Source organism: Giraffa tippelskirchi, chromosome 2, assembly GCF_054371585.1.
Source record: "Giraffa tippelskirchi isolate mGirTip1 chromosome 2, T2T-mGirTip1v1.2.pri, whole genome shotgun sequence".
Classification (NCBI taxonomy): domain Eukaryota; kingdom Metazoa; phylum Chordata; class Mammalia; order Artiodactyla; family Giraffidae; genus Giraffa; species Giraffa tippelskirchi.
In genome coordinates this window covers 167,612,907-167,635,822 of record NC_137276.1, presented here as the reverse complement: position 1 = coordinate 167,635,822, position 22,916 = coordinate 167,612,907, and the positions used below count along the sequence as shown (strand labels likewise).

The 22,916-nt window shown below is 48.5% G+C and overlaps 1 protein-coding gene across 6 annotated transcripts in view; it reads right to left on the bottom strand.

The window, feature by feature from the left end:
• SEMA5B (semaphorin 5B) overlaps positions 1-22,916 on the bottom strand; it is a 125,353-nt gene that overhangs the window by 9,382 nt on the left and 93,055 nt on the right. For 5 of the 6 annotated variants that reach the window (XM_081538022.1, XM_081538028.1, XM_081538011.1 and 2 more), the window contains 8 exons: positions 21,182-21,227; positions 10,175-10,237; positions 9,709-9,807; positions 9,079-9,292; positions 8,127-8,412; positions 5,697-5,832; positions 4,327-4,534; positions 4,000-4,207 (listed from right to left, as the gene is read on the bottom strand). In XM_081538022.1, the coding sequence (XP_081394148.1) occupies positions 4,000-4,207; positions 4,327-4,534; positions 5,697-5,832; positions 8,127-8,412; positions 9,079-9,292; positions 9,709-9,807; positions 10,175-10,237; positions 21,182-21,227 (1,260 nt within the window). The remainder of the gene's footprint in view (positions 1-3,999; positions 4,208-4,326; positions 4,535-5,696; positions 5,833-8,126; positions 8,413-9,078; positions 9,293-9,708; positions 9,808-10,174; positions 10,238-21,181; positions 21,228-22,916) is intronic. The other variant, XM_081538035.1, reaches the window with a different exon arrangement.

Genomic DNA, 22,916 nt, shown 5'->3' with positions numbered 1-22,916 from the left:
TTGAGTACAAAGTAGAATCTCCTGGGGATTTTTTTTTAAAAGCTTAAGCAAACAAAACAAAAATCCTCCTATTTCTGGGCCTTCAGGACTGGAGTAAGCCCAGGCACTGGAGTCTTTGAAGTACTCCTCAGGTGATTATAATGAACAATAGCCTTTAGAACTACTGTTCCAGGGCCTCTTTTGTCAGGGTTCCCAAGTCAAGAGATGAAGTATCCTGTATTTCTAATCCATGACAGGATAAAGAGCAAAGAAAAACACAGAGTAGATGCTGGCCCCAGCTCCTCAGTCAGGATCCCTCACCCTCAGCCTCTCCTGCACTCAGTCCTCCCAGAGAAGAAAGAGGAGACCAGATTCTCCATGGGCACACCTGCCCTGCCCTGGCCCAGGTTGCCTGAGGGGACCTGCAAGACTCCCCTGGCACCAGTGCCTGAGCTCTTTGCTTGTCCATATTTGCTGCTTTTGACCAAAGGCCACTTCAAAGCTTCCAGAGCAGAGAATGTCCTAAAGAAAATTAAAGCTCCAAGCAGAGGAGAGTTGAAGTGTGTCTCTGATGGTAGGAATGGGTGGCAGTTTAGAGTTTCTTTCATGAAGTTAGCCATCAGACCAATAATATATCACCATGTCTTTTTTACTGCAGTGTCTCAAGCAGTCATTACAAAAGGGAACAGGTTCATTCCATGGGCTCGGAAGCAGGACAAAGATGGATGGTGGAATTTACAAGGAGGCCGATTCCAGCACCGCATAGCCATAGTTTCACAATGGGAGCTGTCCAGGGTGGAGGTTAGGAGCAAGTGGTCATTACTTAAGATGGCAGTGGAGGGAGCCCAGGCCCTCTGCCAGGGAGGGAGGTTGGGATAAGCTGGCAAAACAGGCCCTTCCCTCCAGGGCGGCATGAAGGAGGAAGGGGGCGGTTCTTCAGGCATAAAACACCGCTTTGTAGAGCTAGTCAGCATTCATTCCCTCTGCTCCTTCTCCTGTGAGCCCTGGTCTCTCTGTGGTCAACTCGGTGTCCTGGTCATGCCCCCTGGGGCTGAAGTTTGCCTGAGTGAAAGGAGGGGTCTAGAGACAAGCCCCTGGATTCTGGGCAGAGGAAGGGGCCGGAAGGGGCCTGAAGGGGCCTGAAGGGGCCTCTGCTTACCTATCCTCAGCTTCTTGCCAGCTTTGGAAGAAATGAGGAAAAAGGTGAGAAATGTCTATCGTGGAACACAATAAAACCCCGTGACAAACTGCCTCACAACAGCACACATTCTGATACAGTGTGATGGGCAGGTAGCTCCAGACTCCCGGAGAGCACAGCCTCCTGGCGGCACAGGGTTACTCGGTTCATTGTGTTAACTTCGCATTAATGAGACCTCACATTTTAGATCCACCTACAGCATTACAGTAGGGTTTCTACTGTACACATCAAGGCCTCTTATCCCAAACTCAGGAAACCAAAAGTATTAGATTCGAAACTGACCTCTATCTTTCTGTTCCACCCGGCCATGCTCCATGACCTCCCTGTCCCCTGTCTGCAGCACCACGTGGATGGGGAAACAACTGGCATCATCCTTCCTTTCATTCCACTGCAGACCCCATTACATCATATCTGGCCCAGAGCCACAGCAGCTCACACTGGCCAACCATCTGCCCTGCGACAATACTACTCGCCACTGCTTGATCTTTGTAAAACACCTATTCACACTGCCCATCACTCTACTCCCCTGCTCAAAGACCACTTCAGTGCCCCCAGTCACAGAATTCAAGTCAAAATCCTCCCTTGGCATTCTTAGATGGCCTCAATCCACTTTCCAGTCCCACTCTTCTCCTGCACCAACCTCCTCTCAATGCCAAACAATCAATCAACTTCAGGATCAGTCATGTGTGGAAAGCCACTTTGTGCCTGGGGCTGGATGTGGCCCCCCTGGTGGAGTATAGAAAATACTGGGACACTGGGTTTACCTTCAAGGATTTACATCCCCTTAAAGAACAGGGTACATGTGAAAAGCTTAATAATGACACAAGAGGTAAAGAAGAAGATAAGATATGAGGGAACCTGATTCATTGCCAAGCAGTGCTGTCTGTATTCAGTGTCACAGATCCTGAGACTCCAGAGAACCCAAGAGGCTGATGGCCCCAAATGCATTCGCAGAGATAAAAAAAAGGAACAAGGACACTAGTTACCAATGATGACTCACTTGCTGGACTAGGCACTTCATGAGCATTATTCCCAATCCTTACAGTTTGTTTGCCAAAATTAAATTGCATGCGTGTTAAGTCACTTCAGTCATGTCTGACTCTCTGCAACCCTATGGACATAAAATGGGTCCTTGACCTGCAGGAATAATTATCGAGGTGTGTTTGGTGCTTGAACTCTGAACAGTATACTCTTACATACTCTATCCAGCTGATTCTCCAGTACCTCCTGGAGCTGTTATTTTGTAAATATTAGAGGTGGGAAAACTGTACGTCTGAAGATTATCCATTCAGCTGTTATGGCCTAAAATGTATCTCCCCAAATTCATGCATTCAAGTCCTATCCCCTGGTATCTCAGTGTAAGTTAGTTGCTTCAGTCATGTCTAAATCTTTGCAACTCAATGGACTGTATCTCCTCAGACTCCTCTTTACATGGGAGTCTCCAAGCAAGAATACTGGAGTGGAAAATTAAATTGCTTCATCACAGTTTCCCCCTATTTTCCCACTGAGAAAGCCAAAGTTCAAAAGGTTCAGTAACTTGCTCAAGATCATACAGCTGGTATAGATGACACTTCCATGGAGCCCCAGGTGTATCCAATTCCACCACTCAAGCCCCTTGCATTATACCCCAGTCTCTGCCCACAGGACAATCAGATTAACATCAAGGCTTCTCTCCCCAACCAGAGCCCTGAAAGAAATGAGTGTTCCAGGCCTGTTCCATCTGGCCTCCCTCTTTTTATGCTGACAGCCCGCAAAGAACTCTGACCATGGGAGGGCTTAGCACATTTGGTGCTTTGCTGATGGAGCCCTGCATTAGGGCTGAGGGAAGTTTGGGTGTTTGCCCACTGCCTTCCTCTCCCAGCCCACCCCCAGCCCCACCCCCTGTCAACCCATGACCTTCCAGCCTTCTCCCCAGCCCTCCAGGCCCATCCTCAGATCCTAGCACCCTCCACTGGGACTGGAAAACAACCGTTGGCAGCAGGCATGCCATTTGTCTCCCAAATCTTGAGAACAGATGGGCACAGCCAGGAGGTCCCTGTGTTGCAAAGGCCACAGGAGCCTACGAGGCCTTGGCTATACCAGCTGCAGGCAATTTTTTATTATCTCCATAATGGGGGCGGGCAGCTCAGGGTCGCCTCCAGTGGTTAGGAGTCTGAGATACATCTGCATTTGGCTTTGGGACAGATTTTGTTTCCCCCTTAAATGCCAGTGTCATTGTTGTCAAATTTGTGGATCCACTAGAAGCTAAGGTTTGGAGAACTGATGGCAGAAGCGGCTGGGTTGTCGGGTCTCCACATGGCTCCTCACCTCCAACCCACCCAAGCCAAATCTCTGCCTCTTCTAAGTGGGGAAGTTAGAGGAGCAAGCTTGGGGAGCATAACCTCCCATCTGCCCTCACATCTGGGTAGTAAGCGCTGTGGTTTCAAAGATAAAGGCCTCTCTCTGAACTGAAGGGACTGAGTAAATCAGCTGGAGATGGCCGCCAGGCCCTCACTGTGGGCTTGACAACAGGGATAACAACAGCCACCACCTTGTGCTTAACACATCCTTCCCCTAGGGAAAGTGATAAGTGCTTTGGGCAGATTATCCCAACCATCCTTCACAAAAACCCTGCAGAGATTTATGAGGAGGAAACCACGCTGAGAGAAGTTAAGTGACTTGTCCAAAGGCACACAATCCGTGACTGCGCCACGATGCCACCCAGGGCGACCTTGACTCCGACGCTCCATCTGTTGGATCTCCAGTTCCCAGTGCGATGGACAGAGATCGGCGCTGGGAATCCTGCCCACCAGCCCGCCCGCCGTGGCGCGGTGCCCACTCACCCCTGGCTGCGGTAGGCGGCGCACCTCTCCAGTGGGACGCGCAGCACTCCGTCGCTCAGCCCCACGAAGAGCGCGCGGGCGCTGTGTACGATGCGCAGGCTGCGCAGTGGCTCCCGCCGCCCGGGGGGCAGCACGTGCAGCTCCTCCAGGTAGCAACCGTGGAGGCTGCGGCTTGTCGTGGACAGCGCCTTCAGGATGGTGCCTGACTCTGGAGGGGCCAGATCAGGGTGGCCCTGAACCTCAGGGTGGCCCCGGAACCTCGCAGCCCAGTCGCCCACCCCTCCAGCCCCTCCCACCCGGAGCGCAGGCTGGGCGGGGCGGCCTCACCCGTGCCGATGTAGAGCACGTGGTAGAGCGTATCCTTGGCCTGCACAAGGTCCACCACGAGATGTGAGAAGCGCACGCTGTCTTGGGTGACGCAAGGTTCCGGTGTCACCGGCTGCACAGCCTCGCTCATCAGGAACAGGCGTTGTGCGTCCTGCAGGCTGCGCTCCGTCAGGTTCTCGTTGGGGCCCACCTCCGGCAGGGTGCCGCACTGTGGCGGGGAGCCGGTTCATGGGTGTCCAGCCGCCGGGCTGCCATGATCCCGGGTCCCCTCCTTCTTCCTCACTACCCAGTCTCTGATTCTCCAACTCCTGCTTCCCACCCCCAACATCCCCGCTAAGGGTCCTGCACCCTCTTCCAGGAAGATACCTCATCTTTGGGAATTAAGGGACAGTGAAGCTGAGAAAATGGGAGAGGAAGGACCTACCAGGATGGAGAGGGCAGGGAGGTAAAAAGGGGGCTTGATTATCCAAAAGCTGATCATATGAGTGTGGATAACAAGTGTCCTGTTATTTCATGCTGTCGCTGTCGGTGCCCCTCCCCCACGTTGGGCCAAGGCCTGCCTTCCCTCTCCCCTGTCCCTCTCATCTCAAGGTTCTTACGCCTTCTAAACCAAAGCTGGAAGGCAACTGTCGTTTACTGAGCACGTCAGGTGCATATCATTCTACGGACCCCAGTCAGGTACATGTCAACCCTCCAACGTATCTGAGGTTGGTGGTATTATCCCGATGTGCCAGATCAGGGTAAAGGGACTCATGGAGGTTGAGTGACTTGCCCAAGGTCAGACATAGAGAGGGCTAGATCTGGGTCAGGACTGTATGACTGAAAAGCCTGTGGTCTTTCCCTGCTCCATTCTGGAAGGAAGTTAGATGGATATGAAAGTCAACCATCTGTATTTTTCTTTGTCCTGTGGCTCTTCCTGCTTCTCCATCACACACTGGGGATGCTCATATCACCATGTCTAGGCTCTGACCAGTCCTGGTACTCAGAGACCTTCTAGGCATCACCACCCATGCTGGGTATACTGAGAGCAAACTCCTGGCCAGACAGCTTGTGAGTGTGCCCCTCAGCCCCAGTCCCCTATACTGAGGAGGGCTGAGGTCCAACCTCCCTCCCTCTCAGGAGGTGAGGGGTCACATTTAGAGACGGCTCAGAGCAGGCCCCTTTGCTCTGCATCCCATCCACTCTTCCTTTCTCGCTCCACAGTCTTGAGGTTACCACCCTCTTAGGGAACCACTGCAGACCCCACAGATGGGCATAGACCAGCAGGGACATATTTGGCGGTTACACTAAGTAGCTGGGCATCAGCTTGTGGCTGATAGTCTAGGGGAGGGTGGTATGTGAGGGGAGGGAAAGGGGAGGAGAAGCTGTACCTGGAAATTGGGGATGGGGTTGGCGATGGGGAGCCAGGCAGCCCTGGGGTTCTCCTGGTAGCGAAATGGGCCATTGAAAGCCTGAGAGATAGCACTGAGGTTGAAGGCGCAGACAGCAGACGCAGCGATGCTATTTCTGAAAGGCAAGAGATGGCGGGATGCTGCCTTCCCTGCAGGCCTCGGCACCCTCCCCTAAATCCAACCTCCAGCTGTCATGTCAGCGTGGCACAGCTCCAAAGCTTACTAAGCACCTATGATGAGTCTGGGGCCTTCTGTATCATGGAGATCTCACAGAAGGAGGAGACATGGTTCTTACACTCTGGGAACCACCCAGGAAAGAAGGACCCATGGATGAGAAGAACTGGTGGATCCTTCTGTGCTTCTCATCCCCTTCCTTTATTCAGTGGGAGGGCAAATAAAGTCAATGGTTTTCCAACATTTTAGTCCATGGTCCACCATAAGAAATACATTTTATATGACAACTCAGTATGACACACACATACTATAGACATACACATTTGCAATGCATTTTCATGAAACAAGGTATCACCTTACTAAATACATTGTACTCTGATTTTTTTTCTAGTCAATTCTGTTTTATTATTTTATTAAAAAAATAAAAACAACAACCTGGTTACCAAACCAGTGTTCTATGCTGCAGCTCAACGCCTGGAGCCAAATGACCTCTTAGATCCCTTTCAGTCATGGAAACAAATGTTTCTCTGAGTCTGATGTGGACAGTTTGGAGAGAGGATGCCAGTACACCAAATGTTACCAGGCTGTTCTCTGCACTTAGTCCCTCTCCCAAATATGTGCCTTTCACTCTCCCTCTGCCTGGCTGCAGCCCCCACTCTCTTCTAGGACACCACGCTGTCCCTGCAGCATGTCCAGTTTCCGCTAATCCATCCTGCATGTGGCAACTGGAGTGACTTGCCAAATGCACATCTGAGCTAGCCCTTGTCCTGCTTTAAACCCTCCAATAACTTCTCCTTACCCTTAGGATAAAGATCAAAACCCTTAAAGCAGTCTACAAGGCCCTCCCATCTATAATCCTCCCATGCTTGCCCTTCAGCCAACACTCGTGTCTTTCTCCTCCTCATTCACCAGGTTCCTGCCACACAGGTCTCCTCTCAGTTCCGCAAACATTTTTTCCCACCCCAAAACTTTGTGCATATTGTTCCCTCAGGCTGGAATGCTCCTGTCCCTTAGTTAATTCCCAGTCATCCTATAGATGTCACTTCCTACAGGAAGCCTTCCCTGATCATCACCCCTCCATAGTGATCATAGCTTCTCTGCACACTGCCCTTTCCCTCTGTAGATTTTCTTGCAGTTAAAACTGGTCATTTAATAATGACCCTCTCGAGAATGTAATCTCCTTATGGGCAGAGTCAGGTCTGCTCTTGCTGACTGGTGTGTCTCCCACCCTCACCTCCATTTGACAAGAACCTGGGACATGGAGAAGGTGCACAATACGTAAACAATTTGCAGTTTATACTAACATTGCTATTTTCCCTTGATGCCTCTCCAGTGATTCCTGCCCCTTGCTCACAGCTGCCTACCTTCTACTGCTGACAGTGGACTGGTCACTAAGTCCCAGCTGTCAGCTCATGGCCTGTGTGAGCTGTGTCGCATGTCTCCCCTAGCTTGGATGGCTTCTCTGCTCCAGCTTCCCTGCTTTCCCTTCTCCCTGTCTATCCCCTAGACCGTCGGTTCTGTGGCTAGTCTGGTCCTCATCCAGTCCTGCTAGCTGGGCCCCAGGTAAGCAAACACCACTCTCTGCTTCCTATGTTTCTGATGTCCTTACTGAGAACTCCCCACAGCATCCTGGACAGCAAATTCATTTCACGGTCTTTGCTGCCCATTCAGCATTCTCTGTACAAAAGTCACATGAATGGGTCAGCCTATACACAGAAGGAGGTGGTGGAAGGACAGACTCATGATCTCAGTGGGGGGTTACCCTTCTAATCCCGGCCTGTGTTTTCCAGGGCAGTCAGGATTGCCAGAAGACTCTGATGGTTAGATTTAGTGGGATCATGGAGTCCTGAAGTTGGAAGGGTAGAGTCCCCTCTGGGCGTCCCATGTGGGCAGCTGGAGGACCCTCCCGGGGCTGTCACCCCCTCATCGAAGGCAGCCTGCTGCACTTTCATCCCCAGCAAGTTCTTCTTTCATGGAGTCACAATCCAGCTCCTTTTATTTTCCTCACATCTGGCCTAGGCCTACTTGTCACAGCAACCCAGAACAAGGGCTCACCTCTCTAGAGGCAGCGAGTCACAAAATCCTCAGAGGACCCAGGGCAGAAGGCACGGCCATCCCCATTTTACAGAAAGAAAAACGAGGATGGGGACTTGCCCGAGGCCACCAGGCTGTGAAGGCAGGTCAGAGCTGGTCCCTGACATCCAGGGAAGGGTAGGGGGAAAGGCAGAGACTCACACGTTGGTGGTGAAGACCCCATAGATGAGGTCCTGCTCGGGCAGGTGGAAGGCACTCTGCAGCTCGTTGTAGTAGAAGGGGACCTCGCCCGGGCGGGAGCAGTTGAGCCGAGCCTTCATGAATGTGGTCCAGGTGTCCTCCAGCAGGAAGCGCCCCCCCACATCGTTCTTGCACACGCGGGCCACCCGAGAGTACACGGTGCGTCCACAGTCGTGCTCCACGGCGTTCTCCCGCAGGAAGAAGTACGCAAACAGCCCAATATCGTAGGCCGCAACAAAGTTTGGTTCTGGGGGCAGAAGAGGAACAAGAAGAGGTGGGTCAGGCCACAAGGGAGGAAGAAGACAGAGTTGGGAGCACTCGACCACTTCCATTTCCTTAGATGGGCGTCCTACACCCCCCGCCAGCTTGGTGACCTGGGGGTGCTAACCCCGTTCCCACCCCCAACAGAGAGTACAGTTACAATGATAGTTAACATGTATGACTGAGCACTCACTGTGCACCAGAGACTGCTCTAAGTACTTTATATGGATTAGCCCATTGGTTCCTCTTAACAAGATATGAGGTACATACTGTGATTGTCCCCATATTACAGATGAGACCATTGTGGCACAGAGAAGTCAAGTATTTGTTCAAGGTCACATAGCTCACTAGTGGAGAATCAGGGATTCAACTCCAAAGGGCAAGAAACTCCTAACACCATCCCCTAATCTCTTCTTTCCTGTAACCTTTCCTCCTCATCAATTCCTAACTCTCTCTTTCCCTTCATAGTCTGCCCTCCACCTGCTCTGGGTCCTCAGGACATCCGTGATTTCATCCAGAGTCCATCTCTGACTTGCTGTGGTCCTTGTGCAAGTGTCTGCCCCACTCTGGTTGGGCAGGAAGGAACCTGATGAGGGTCAGGGTGGGCTGGCTGGGTTAGAACCAGGGGAACCCTAGGGCTGGGTCTCCTTACCATTAAGCCACTTGGAGTTATACTGCGCGGTGCGAAGTGGTGGCCGGCTGCCCAGGCTGCGATAGATAGCAGGGTCCCGACCTGAGAAGTCGATGACAGTGGCAGCGTAGAGCTCCCCCTGAGAGGAGATGACGGCAGTGGAGTTGTGGCGCGGGTCATAGGGGCAGCGGGCCACACCATTGATCTTCTCCACCGTCCGGCTGAGGTTCCCCACCTGGGACAATGGGGAGATGGGGCTATTTTCCTTAGACCCTGGGGCTGCCTGTTCTTTAACCAGAGTTTTGCTGTCTCCTGGGTCCCTGGTCTCTCTGGACCTCTCCTTCCCTCCACCTCCTTCTCATCGCCCCCCACAGTCCCTCTGAGGGAGTAGTCATCATGGAGGGCACCTCCAAAGTGAGGTTGAATTTTGATGAACAATGAATAATTTTTAGCATAAGTATATCCCAAATCTTGCATGGGACATACTTATACTAACATGCTGTGTTTTTCACCTGAAATTCGAATCTGATTGGGCATCCTTTTTGTTTTGGTTTATGTGCTGAATGGCCAGCTCCGTCCTGAGGCTGTGTGCCTGAGTGAGAGAACCTCTTGGTGTCCCCCTCTGTCTGCCCGACCCCATGCAGCCCCCACCTGTCTGCTGGAGCACACTGGGGAAAAGGCATTGGTCCCACACATGAACACTTTCCGGCCAGTGACAATCAGGACTCGCACGTAGTTCTGACACTCCTCCTGAAGCAAGAAAGGGGAAGCAATAGAGGGACAAGCTCTCCAACTGCGGAGCTAGGTGTCTTTCCCTCACTCCACTGTGCCACAAATATTCGAGAGCATTGCTCTGCCCCAGATGCACCCCACTCCAAAGTTGAGGTAGCATCTGTGACTGTCCCCCTCCCCCATCCCTCCCTCCCAGGCCAGCTCTCTGCCTCACCGCCCACTCAGATGCTCAGGCTGCCTTCTTGACTACGCAAGGAGCCCCTGGCTCATCCAGGCTGCGTCTCCCATGCAGGTGGCCTCGTGCACACACAGTGACCCTATGTCCCCACCACCATGAGCCTCCTGCTGGCTCCAAGCCAGGCCCCTGTCTACCAAGGCCACCTACCTCAGTCTTCCCTTTGCTTTGGCAGGAGCGGCGCGTGTCCTCGTTGGAGGCCCACTCTGTGGCCTGTGGGAGGAGCACACAGACATCACACAGCTGTGTCACTCATAGCCAGGGCAGGCAGTGGCCGGGCTGGAGAAGAGAGCTGGGAGATGGCCAGCTATGGACTGCAGGGTAAGGTTCCTCCCACAATATCCTTGTGGGCCCAGCAGAGCTGCCAGACCTCCTTACCCAGAGATATCCTCTCAGCCCAACACCCTCCACACCTGCTTGGGTCGAGGAGGCCTGGAGTAACACCCCTTCATCCCCCATTATCCCCATGCGGCTCTGGCCTGGGGCCTCCCCCACCTTTCCTCCGCCAGGTCAGCTGGGGAGATGTGAGTGGCCAAAGAGGACCCTCAGTCTCACCCCAGGCCCTAAGTAGGAGACAAGAAACATGCCTCAGTCATGTACCAGATGTTCCTTAAGTGAATGGGAGGCAGGGAGGGTGGAAAGGCTAGATCTGCCAAACTTAGATACAGAAGATCAATGTCACCTTCCCACTGCAACCCTGCAAAGTCCTCTATGACTTGCTGCGGGGCTGTGGGAGACAGAGACTGGAACCCCCATTCCTGGTTCAAAAGCTATGTTTGCTTTTTTCCTCTTTATCCCACTGTCTCAAGGACCCAGGACTTCCCCCTTTTTCACTTGCTCCCCTCCGCCCACCTCTGTGCAGGCAGCTTCCTTGTTTCCCTGTAGCATCACTCATGCTCTATTGTGGAATGATGTTTGGAGGACACAGCTTCAATTCAGGCACCCAGAGGACATTTCGTGTTCTCAAGTGCCCGTGGCATGAGGACAGAGCTGTCCCCACCCAGGAAGCCGCCTTTCCCTGCATCTACTCCGCCTGTACTTCCTGAGACCCCTCCTGGCCACTGAAAAGCAACTGGGGAGGGAAGATACCCTTCACATCCAGGCAACGTCAGCCCCGGAGTGCGGTTCATTACATATTTCTGGGTCACATGTACAAACATGAACTGCCTACCTGTCCTGGGAGAGGGAGCCCTGAACAAGCAGCTCCTCCATCCAAACGAGTAAAAAGAAAAAAAAAAAACCCACCAGCTTTTAATATCTAACAAAAGCCTTCTAGGCTTGTGGTCATTTGTCTACTGAACTCCCAGGGCCTAGGATGTGGGAGGGGAAGGGGTGGCAGGAGGTAGAGTGGCAGAGCTGTTCTCTGCTGTCCAAAGTCTCAGCCCCAGCGCCCCTGGGCAGAGGGAGAGCTGACTTCGGCAGACCCCAGATTTAGGGGCTGAGCGGCAAGTTTGGTTGGGGGCATCAGACCGATGACCAGGCTGGGCTCATCCTGCCATGCCATGCCTGGAGCTCAGGCCTCTGCTCCCAGACTTTCCTTGGAGAAAGGCAAATGATCCCTGGCATCTGGACACAGAGTCATGGGCTTCATCTGGACAGGAACAAGGGAGCCATTGTCATACTCAGCACCCATTTGTTCCCAAACTGAGCCTGATGTGAGAGGAAAGAGGGATATAAGCAAACTCAGGGCCTCTAGGGGCAGAAAAACGCAAAGACCCACATACACTGCAGATGTCCAGGCCTAAAACTCTGGACAGTGGGACTGTGCTGCAGGGGGACAGTGTGGACAAAAGGGCTTTACTGGGGCCTTGGGGTCCCTGAGCACAGGGGCACTTTAAAGGGGTCAACTTTATTTCTAAGGGGATGGGAATCCCACTGTGAGGGTTAGGGGCTCATGGGGGACAGGTGTGTACAATCCAAATGTGTTAGACAAAGTCACACGGAGCTGAGCACTGGGACAGGCACTTGATACACCTCTCTCTTCATTTTACAGGTGAGGAAAATGAAGCTCAGAAAGATTGAACAGTTTTCCCAAGGTCACAAAGCTGGTAAGCAACAAATCCAAGGTGCAAACCCAGACAACTGACACTGGAGCTAAGCTCTCTCTGTTACATTCTGCAGCCTCTCACTGTGAGTAGGTTTCTCAAACCAAAAGTTAGAACATATGGCCTGAAAAGAATATGTATATTTATAATGATTACAGCACAGAACTGGCTTGAGTCATTTTATTTATTTTTATTTTATTTCAAAAATTATTTTTATCAAAGTAATGATGCACAGAGTTGAAAAAGTTAAATAGTATGAAAGAATAATTTAAAAGTCTCCAGTAACAACTCCTTTCACACACCAATTCCATTTCCCAAGGACAATTATTTTTGACTTTTATTTTTCTGTATAAGAAAGATGAGCGCTGAAGAATTGATGCTTTTGAACTATGGTGTTGGAGAAGACTCTTGAGCGTCCCTTGGACTGCAAGGAGATCCAACCAGTCCATCCTAAAGGAAATCAGTCCTGAATACTCATTGGAAGGATTGATGTTGAAGCTGAAACTCCAATACTTTGACCACCTGATGCGAAGAGCTCATTTGAAGAGACCCTGATGCTGGGAAAGATTGAAGGCAGGAGGAGAAGGGGACAACAGAGGATGAGATGGGTGGATGGCATCACGGACTCAATGGACATGAGTTTGAGTAAACTCCACTCCGGGAGTTGGTGATGGACAGGGAGGCCTGGCGTGCTGCAGTCCATAGGGTTGCAAGGAGTGGGACACGACTGAGCAACTGAACTGAACTGATTTTTCTATACATGTTTTAAAAAATCCAATTTCTCAAAAATATGTATCAATCTCAGACTTCATCTTCTGACTTCCTGTTATGGAGGTGAAGATTTTTTTTCCACTTACCCATCTCCATTCTCCCCCACCCCTCTCCTCTCCCTGTCCTTCCATTATAATTATGTAATATAAATTATTTAATATTTTAATATACTATTCAACGCTTTAAAATCAACACCATTATTTATATCATTGTGAAAATTATTCACTGCTACCAACTAGAACCCCAGATTTAAATGAATGTAGGACACCATTGATTGTAATATGAATCATTAAGAAAGAAAACATGCTGGCAAATTCCTTTATTACTTAAATTTTTAATGTAAGCTTATTGGAAGTGTTTTTACTTAGATATATATTTAATCATATATTAATTTTATGCATACAACAAAGAAAAATGTAAGCAAAATTTATTAAGTATTTTTAAACCTTCTTTGAATTCAGAGTGTTCATCTCTTTTGAGTCACTTTTCTATTCTGTCATCAGTGCTCATTTTTTGCTGTTTTGTTTGCTTGTTTTAGACCATCATTTTATGAACTGCCCAGGAAGCCAGTGATGCAGCAATTCTTCAAGAATATTTCTCTTTGGTTTCCAGAATTTTCTTCCAAGTTATTGCCCCTACTTGACAGGTTGGATGCTGGTGCTTTCTTGATCTTATTAGCAGGTGTCCACAGAAGGTTTCTGACAAACCAAGACTCATAGTCCCTCCTCATATGATCCTTAAATGGTTTGTGAACTGAAATGTCAGTGGCTTGCTGTTGCTGGATGAGCACACCAGGAATAATGACCAAGTTCATGCCTGTACAGTTAGAGACAACTCCATCAAGACTGCAGTCTGCCAATGGTGACTGTAAAATGCCTTTGATAGAAAGCCATGGCCTGATTTCAGACTCAGTAAAATGTGAAAACATATGCCTCTGAGAATCAATGAAATATGCCTATTCTGACAAGGTTTCCATTCTTGACCAACTTTTTGTTTCTCCTGGGCTGAATAGTTGTCTTGATTTTCTTCATTGGCTTGTTTTGTAATGTACCCATCACTGAATTTTCCCAAATGTCCAACATTCTCTCTCAGTATTATTTGCTAACTGTACACACAAATGGTTCAGATAACGTATTAGTTCCCATTGTCTTCCTCCTGCCCCAGGATGGACTGGGCCTCCTGTTGGGCTGTTAACCTGGGACTTACCTCCTCTCCTCTCCTGTTTGCTGAATCCCATGTTTCCCTCTTTCTTGAATTATTGGCTTATTTTGGTAGAACACATCTTCAGTATCTTCCTATGAAAAGGAACATGGTAGATCAATTTTTAAAAATTCTTGCATGTCTGATTCATTCTATCTTCATACTTGATTGTTTTGGTATAGAATTCTAAGGTGAAAATCATTTTCACTCAGAATTTTAAAGACATTTATTTCTCCATTGTCTTCTAGATTCCAGTGTTGCTATTGAGAAGTCTGGTGTAATTCTTAGTCCCCATCTTTTGCAGTGACCTTTTTCGCTTTAGAAAAGAATGCTAGAAACTTTCGGAATCATCTTTTTGGTAACAGTGTACTGAAATTCACACTGATGTGCCTTAGTGCAGGTCTCTTTGGGAACTCAGTCAACCCTTTCAATGTGAAGACTCATCCTCTGTTTTGGCAAATTTTCTCATGTTATTTCATCCTTAATGTCTTCCTTATCTTTTCCTCTGTTCTCTTTTTAGTAACGCTTATTAATCCAATCCACTGTTTGCCCTTGTGCACTGATCCTCTAGTTTTCTGTTATTTTATTTCTCTCCTGCTTTTCATTTCTTGTTTTTTGTTGTTGTTCTAATTTCTGAAAGATTTTTCTTCAACTTTTTCTTCTAATCCTTCAATTCAATTTTTATTTGCCCAATCACTCTTTCAATTTTCCTTTTTTGTTTAATGTTTTATAAACAAAATAATTTTATATCTCAGAAAACTCTAATTAGTTTTTAAAATTAATTTCAAAAGTGTTTTCTTGTATTTCTTGCATTATCCCTGTTTCTTACACTTTCCTTCATTCTGTTTGCCTGTTTGTTTTTATCTTTCTCCTTGACTTTAGAGGCCTTCCTCAAATGTCTGGTGAGTTTTGGCTATTTATGTTTAAATATAAATCACTAATCATTTCCCACTGAAAGGAATCAAGTTTTCTTGGAGAAACAGCTAATTCCAGGTCTAGGGCAGGAAATGTACAAGGTGAGCCTAGAATATCACTTCATACCAATAGAAAGCAATAAAAAACCACTAGGGTCATAGTGTCATAGGAGTCAACTTGAAGAGGCTCTTCACTGGAAAAAAGATGGGATAGTCGTGAGAGACAAGTGCAATAGGTTGAAACATCCACAATGTTTAAAGCCATGAGTCTATAGTAAAAACAGTAATAAAATAATAAAATTCACTAATCATCATTGACAGATACTACATAGCCTGTTCATTATTTGAAAATTTCAAAACTGGTGAATAAAGACAGAGTATCAAACATTCATCTTGTCTTTCTGTACGACTGTATCATCAGGTAATCAAACAGTAGATGAGAAGTTTTTCCTTGTAAAAGTAGTCTGGCTAATGCATTGTAACCTAAAGAATTAATAGATCTAGGAAACAAACATCAATGACTGCTAACATTAAAAAAAAAACACAGAGAAAATCAGATACTATGCACCTCCTAAAAAAATACACACTAACATCTCTGAGGAGAAGGCAATGGCACCCCACTCCAGTACTCTTGCCTGGAAAATCCCATGGACGGAGGATCCTGGTAGGCTGTAGTCCATGGGGTCGCTAAGAGTCAGACATGACTGAGCGACTTCACTTTCACTTTTCCTGTTCATGCACTGGAGAAGGAAATGGCAGTTCACTCCAGTGTTCTTGCCTGGAGAATCCCAGGGATGGCGGAGCCTGGTGGGCTGCCATCTATGGGGTCGCACAGAGTCGGACACGACTGAAGCGACTTAGCAGCAGCAGTAGCAGCAACATCTCTGAAGTAATCTTGCCAGATTCTAAACTGAATAAAGTCTTCAGATCTAAGAATCAACTTACAGTTGGTACAGGGAACAGAGGAACACGTTAAATTATACCACTTGGACTACAATCAGCAAAATCCACATTGTGGGAAATTCTATAGAACAAATGACCAGGTTTCTTCAATAAATAAACTACACAAAAATAGAAAAAGGAGAAATATTGTTCTAGTCCCATACCCCATTGGTGAGATTTCACCTTTCCTGGTCTCCAGATTTGAAGACTCACTAGTTGGGTCTTCAAAGAAAAGAATCTTAGTTTTCCTTTCTTGAAGTGAAGTGAAAGTTGCTCAGTCATGTCTGACTCTTTGCGACCCCAATGGACTATACAGTCCATGGAATTCTCTAGGCCAGAATACTGGAGTGGGTAGCCTTTTTCTTCTCCAGGGTTCCTTTCTTGGGGAGGGGTAAAATGGAGGAAGGCATTACTGTGCGGGATAGGACAGGAGATCTGGGTTCCAGCTTCTCAATTTAGATAATTTCAACCATGTCCCTCTTTTAGACTTATCCCTCATCCTCACATTCCACAATACCCAACAGCCCAATTTCTGAGGCCTTCTGGGGAGTCATCTTACTTCTCTGCCATATCTCCCTTTATAAACTGTTCTGCTCCACTAAATCAGTTATGATTTGCTCCATCCACTTTCCATGTCCCCAGAATGCATTTAATCTTTTCTCTACTGACATCTCTTTTGTTCTCTCTGTCATTGCAGATCTGTATCTTTTAAAATTTCTCATTGTCCTTTTAGTGGAATTTTGTGAAGGAGTGAAAATAAGATGTGTATAATCAATTGTCCACACAGAATGCTTTAAACTAGGAATTCCAGGATAGCAATCTCTAGTAAAGAGAAACTGCTCGGTTTTCTGCTATGGGAGAAAGCAGTCAAGAGAGCCAGGAACTGCATAATCTCCTTATAGATTCAACAACTCCCCTGGACACCAGAGACGATGGTTGAACATGAAAACGACTGAGCATTAAGTCCACCACTCAGTAGAGTTTAGACTTCAAACAACTCTGGAGCTGCCAGCCTAGTTTGGACAATGTGCAGATAACTAGAAAATAGCTCAGAATCAGCCTCACCATCTGCCCAGGCACAAACAAAGCCCCATATGTGTCCTGATGCTTATGTACATCACAGTCCACATTTCTGCACTTGCAGGACATGTGGCAGCCCAAGACCATAAATCCATAGCAATTAGGCCTCCAGCCACATCATCCCCTGGAACTGCTCTGGCACAGGTGGCTCATGAGCTCCTGATTGACAAATCCAAGTGGGCTTACCATTCAGCAGCCCCCTGACACTGTCGACTACTGGCCACCTTTTCTTTCCCACAACCAGCTTATTAAGTTACACTGAAAGATAACAATCACTGTTGAGCTGCTCTGATTTCCCCTCCTCCTCTGCAAGCACAGGAGTGCACATGCACATGCACACACATATTCACATGCACACACATACACACATGCACACACATACACGCATGCACACACATACCCTCCCATCTCTGCTACTACCTGCATCCCTCCAATCTTGCTGCTTGGAGAACTGGGAAGGAAGCTGAGTTTTTTCTATTTTTTTGAGGAGCAGTAGTTTACACAACAGAGAAGGCAATGGCACCACACTCCAGTACTCTTGCCTGGAAAATCCCATGGAAGGAGGGGCCTGGTGGGCTGCAGTCCATGGGGTCGCTAAGAGTCGGACACGACTGAGCGACTTCACTTTCACTTTTCACTTTCATGCATTGGAGAAGGAAATGGCAACCCACTCCAGTGTCCTTGCCTGGAGAATCCCAGGGACGGGGGAGCCTGGTGGGCTGCCGTCTATGGGGTCGCACAGATTCGGACACGACTAAAGCGATTTAGCAGCAGCAGCAGCAGCAGCAGTTTACACAAATTGTTTAATAGGGGTTAGGTACTTAGAAGTCCTTTTAATGGACGCTAGTTTGCATAAACAGTTTGTATAGATTTTTCTTTAAGGCATGTTAATTATTTAAACTATCAATAAAACACTGCGGTTTAAGTTTGGTTAAATCATATCCTAGAGCCATGTGAGAGGAGCAGTTGGCTGTAAAGGAGAGTTACAACCTTTAGCATACCCCAGGCAGTAAAGACAGTCAAGGAAGCTGAACTGGGGAGCGGGGAGGCTTTGGCCCTGCCTCATCCTGTCAGGAAAGTGGTGTAGCTCATTTTTGGCCCTTAGTTGTGTGAGCCACTTGTGATAGCAGATGCTGAAAACTTATAAAAAGGGACCCAAAGCCCCAGGTAGGGCAATGGAGGAGCACTCAATGAAGTCCAGCTTTTATGGTCAAAAGGCAGGGCTTTCTCATCAGAGGACAAACAAGGAGACCAGAGGCTGTGGTCTACCTCCAGCCTGGTCAAGGTGATGCTGGACAGCCCCCTCCAGCTTCTCTGTTGTTTCCTCCTCTTTGTGGCCAGGTGGGTCCCCCTATGGTGGGGAGGTGAGGATGTGAACATGAAATGCATTTATTTATCTCCTAGGTTCTATTACAAAGAATCCAATCTGAACTCCTAGATTCAGGCCCCTAAGATACACCCTAGAAAGGTGGTAAAACTAGTTCCTGGTGTACTTGTGGCTGGTGTGCAGGACCCTTTGGAAAAGCCCCTGAGGCCCAGTCTCTGCCTCAAGCATGAGTGATGGAGCTGGCAGAAAATACCTTCCATGGTGAGACCAGATCCACTCAGAGCTGAATGAACCAAACTCCAGGCCTCAGAATCAAGCTAGACAGTCCTAACATCTGGTAAGGTAGGGGACCCAGGACCTGTGGGTCAGCTGTCAAGGACACCTGGGGAAGCCAAACCAGTTGGGCAACATCTATGATAAAGACCTTCTTAACACCCTAGAGCAGTGCTTCCTAAATCTGGCTGCACATAGGAATCATCTGGGAGCCTTTAAAAATCCCAGTGCCCAGCCGCACCCTAGAACAGAATCTATGAGGGTAGGATCCAGGCATCAGTGCTTTTTTAAAGCTTCCCCAGTGATTCTAGTGGGCACCCAAGAGAAAACCATTGTCTAGAGTCAGGCTAGCTCCAGTCAACTCCTGGTTTATGCTACTCAGCCCTGCAACCAGAAGGCTAGATGGCACCACTGTAGTCCAAGCCTCCGCTAAACCCTCCAGGGTTGTCCCCTTCCCAACTCCAGGGGTCACCTTCACACAGAAGACAATGCGCCCGGTCCTCTCTGGAGCTGTGTGATGCTGTAACTTCATAGGTGTCTGCCACCTGAAGATCAATTCCTGTCTTCTCTCCATCCCCAGTCTGCTGCCTTAATTCAATTCTCCCCATCAATCACCTTACTGCAGTTTCTCCTAACTAGCTCCTCCACTAATCCATTTTCTGCACGGGGCCAAGTGATTGGAACACTAAACATAATCACATCACTTTTCTGCTTAAACCTTTATACCTTCAAAATAAAATATGGATCCCTCTGAAGAGCCTCTGTGGTGCAGCCTCTTTCATCCTGGGCCTCATCTCCCATTGTTATCCCACACCCACCCTGTGCTCCTCCCATACTGCCTCACTCTGTGCTTCATGCTACTTCACATCTCTGTGTCTCCTCCTTAGCTACCTGGCCAACCTCCATCCTTCTAGCTCCAGCCCAAAGGCAGCTCTCTGGAAAGACTTTTCAGACCCTGCTGAGCTGAGGGTTCCTTGTGCCTCTGGGCCACCATTGCACCCAGCATGCACCCCTTCCTACATGCCTCCCACAGCACTGTCATTATTTCTGTGCATCTGTTTCCCTTTCCTCACTTGGCTCCCAGAAGACCTTCATTTGCAGACCATGGGAACTTAATACAAAGCTAACTTCCTGGGCTCAGGGAAGGACCCCTGGATCTACTTCCTCCCACCCACTTTGGACCATCTCTGCACTGGCTTCCCCTAGACCCTGGCATGTGGGGCTTGGCATCTTGGCTTCATTTTCCATGAAAGCCACTTGGAACCTAGGTTCTGGCTGGGCTCCTTTGACCGATCAAGCTGGCAGGCCATGGGATGCTGCCTCTGGGAATTTACTCTAGCTTGCTCCAGCCCAGGCCTCAGGAACATATCCCATCCAGTAAAGGGAATCATTTATAATTTATGTGCTTGCTCCTTGAGGCAAGGACTGAGCTTGAGTCACCTTTGGATCTCAAATACCAGGACTGGACCCAGTTTTTTGTACTTATTCAGTAAATGTTTATTAATGTTTATTATAAATATATAAATGGTATTTCTTTTCCATTTTCTCTAGTTCTTCCTGGACTCTCCCTTCTGATGGTGACATTCTTTTTTTTTTTTTTTGCTCCCTTATGCATCCTCTGTGGCTACCAGCTGCAGTGGCCCTGGGGGTCTAGAACAGTTTCTAGAAGAAACTAGACCAGAATATCACACTAGCTCACCAAGGAGTTCTCCCCTTCTCCAACTTCCGTTTGTAGTGAAACCCTATTAAATCTCCCCATATACTAACAACCATTCTCTAATTAGATTTTGTGTATCACTCGTTATCTTTTTTTCTGGCTGTACTGTGAGCCCTAGAGGCCAGAGATCAGTGTGTCTATAGCCCCTCTGCCTCCAGCTCACTTGTGATACACAGTAAGCACTCAATGAACGCCTCATCACTGGAGACCAGCAAGCCTCCCCTGGACACAGGAACTAAGGTTCTCAGATGAAGAGACGCCCTTCCTTTCTCTAGAATGTTCAGCCTCTGCAGAGATGATTTGGCATCTGTTTCTCAATCTGCGATAAATGTTCTGGATCAAGGAGTCCCATTAAAATGCTTCCCAAAGCACTTAGGGAATTATGCTTGGGGAGTCCTTCTTGGCAGCAGATAATAAATCAATCACAGCTCAGTGAAACTGCTAAGCTAGAATGGGATCACTCAGGCCAAGCTAAGAAAGCAACTAGGGACACCTTTTCCCTCAAGGCCCAAATGCAGAGACCTTCCTGTGGATTTTGGCTCTGCACTTATAATGACCAGCTGTTCCAGTTTTCCCAGTACTGAACTGCTTCTAGTGGAAGTCCTGCATCCTGGGGCCCCTCAGTCCAGGCAAACAGGAGCCCTCAGCTCCGGTTCTCACAATGCAGGAGCCCTGTGTGTGCCCCTATGTTTATGTGGCCATGACCCCCACTCCCAAATACCTTCCTAGCTGTCATCCTGACAGCTAGGGTGACTCCACAGCCGCTGACAAGAGCACAGGGTTCCTGTTTTCAACCCTAGGGGCTGAATTCTGAATCTCGCTCCTTGTGCTGCCCTGGCCCCAGCCCCCAAATACCAGGGAAATTACAGGGAAGGGAAGCAAATGTACCTGAAGAAGGGAGACATTGGCAAGGCTGAGTCTGAAGAGGTAGTTCCTGTGAAAACAGAAACAGAGGTCGTAAGTCAGGCTGGCTCTAGGCAGGTCCCCAGGAAGCAGCTTTCTGGCTCCTGCCTCCGGGTGCCAGGACTGGATAACAGGACTGGGTGTCAGGACTGGGTGCCAACTACAGAGGACCGATGGTTGGCCAACCCCAGGGAGAGCTTTACCTTCATTAGCTCATTTAATCTGCATAGCCATCCCGGGAGAAGAGAGAAAATGCCATGTTACAGATGAGGAAACAGCTGGGGTAAATGGACCAAGTCAGAGAGACAGTGTGTGGAAGAGATGGAATAGAAACCCAGACTCATGTGTCCCTGGAGGCCCACAGGCACTGTGGGTGGACCTGAAGGGTGTCAGGACCCTCAGGTCAGAGAACCGCATGGAAGTGAATACAGGCTCACAGAGTAGACCCTGCTGCAGAGACAGGGAGAACTCCACTTGCTGGGGGCCTCCCGAGGGCCTCAGTGTCCGCATCTGTAAAATGGAGAAACTGATGCCTGTCTTCCTTATTTCATAAGACCCATGGAAACAGGAATGGTGCAGTGCATGTTAAAAGGCTTTATTAATGTCAAACAGATGTAAAGTTTTGGTTTTCCCTAAGAATTTTCTTTCCTTCTTATATCTTCTTTTGGCTGTTCCTCTTTTGGTTCCTGAAGTTTTTGGAATAACTGCTTTAGAAAGTTTTGGCCTACCTAAGCTGTGCTGAGAAATGAGAGGAAAGGTTGTGGAGTGGGCCAGAAACAGAGGGAAGGGCCCCTGCTGAATGAATCCAGGGGCCTGAAGGAGATACCTCTGGCTCCAAGCCCAGGACCCACTCGGCTGCTTTGCCGTCCTGGTGGGCCTGGCCAGGGGACCTTGGCTTCAAGCCTCTGACATTCTTCCCCAGGTCCTTTCCCTGCACCCACCTGCCCAGGCTGGGGACAGATGGGCTCCAGCTTATGGCTCTGCCCCAGCTGTCTGCTCAGGTAACACAGGCATCTGCTCACAGCTTTAAAAAAATTAAGGGAAACACTGCATCGCTTTATTCATTTTTATCCCATCAAAAATCATTCATCACAACTCGAAGTTTGCTCTTCTGGGAGATGAGAACAGAGAGAAATCTCTATAGCCTGACCCACCCTAAACCCTTTATGGAACAAGTCGGGGTATAAATGAATAAAAAATTTCCCTACCCTGAATTCCAGAGGCCCAGGGTATCCCACAGAGAAGTGGGAAATTGTCAGGCAGAAGGGAAGGAGGAAGGAAAGATGATCCTAGAAAAAGGGTTCTCTGCAGGCATAACCAGGCCAAGGTAAGGGGGTTGGAGCTGACCAGGGAGGACAGTGTGAGCACAGGGAGGCGACTTAACCCTCCCAGCTTTCTGGTCCATACAGTGGGGATCATCACAGAACCTACTGCCTGGGGTTATTTATTGTGAAGATTAAATGATTTATTACATGTCTCACATATCTTATGGGCTTCCCTGGTGACTCAGATGGTAAAGAATCTGCCTGCAATGCAGGAGACCTGGGTTTGATCCCTGGGTTGGGAAGATCCCCTGGAGAAGGGCATGGCAACCCACTCCAGTATTCATGTCTGGAGAATCCCATAGACAGAAAAGCCTGGTGCGCTCAGTCCATGGGGTTGCAAAGAGTCAGACATGACCAAGCAACTAACACTTTCATTTAGATATTTTACCACATAT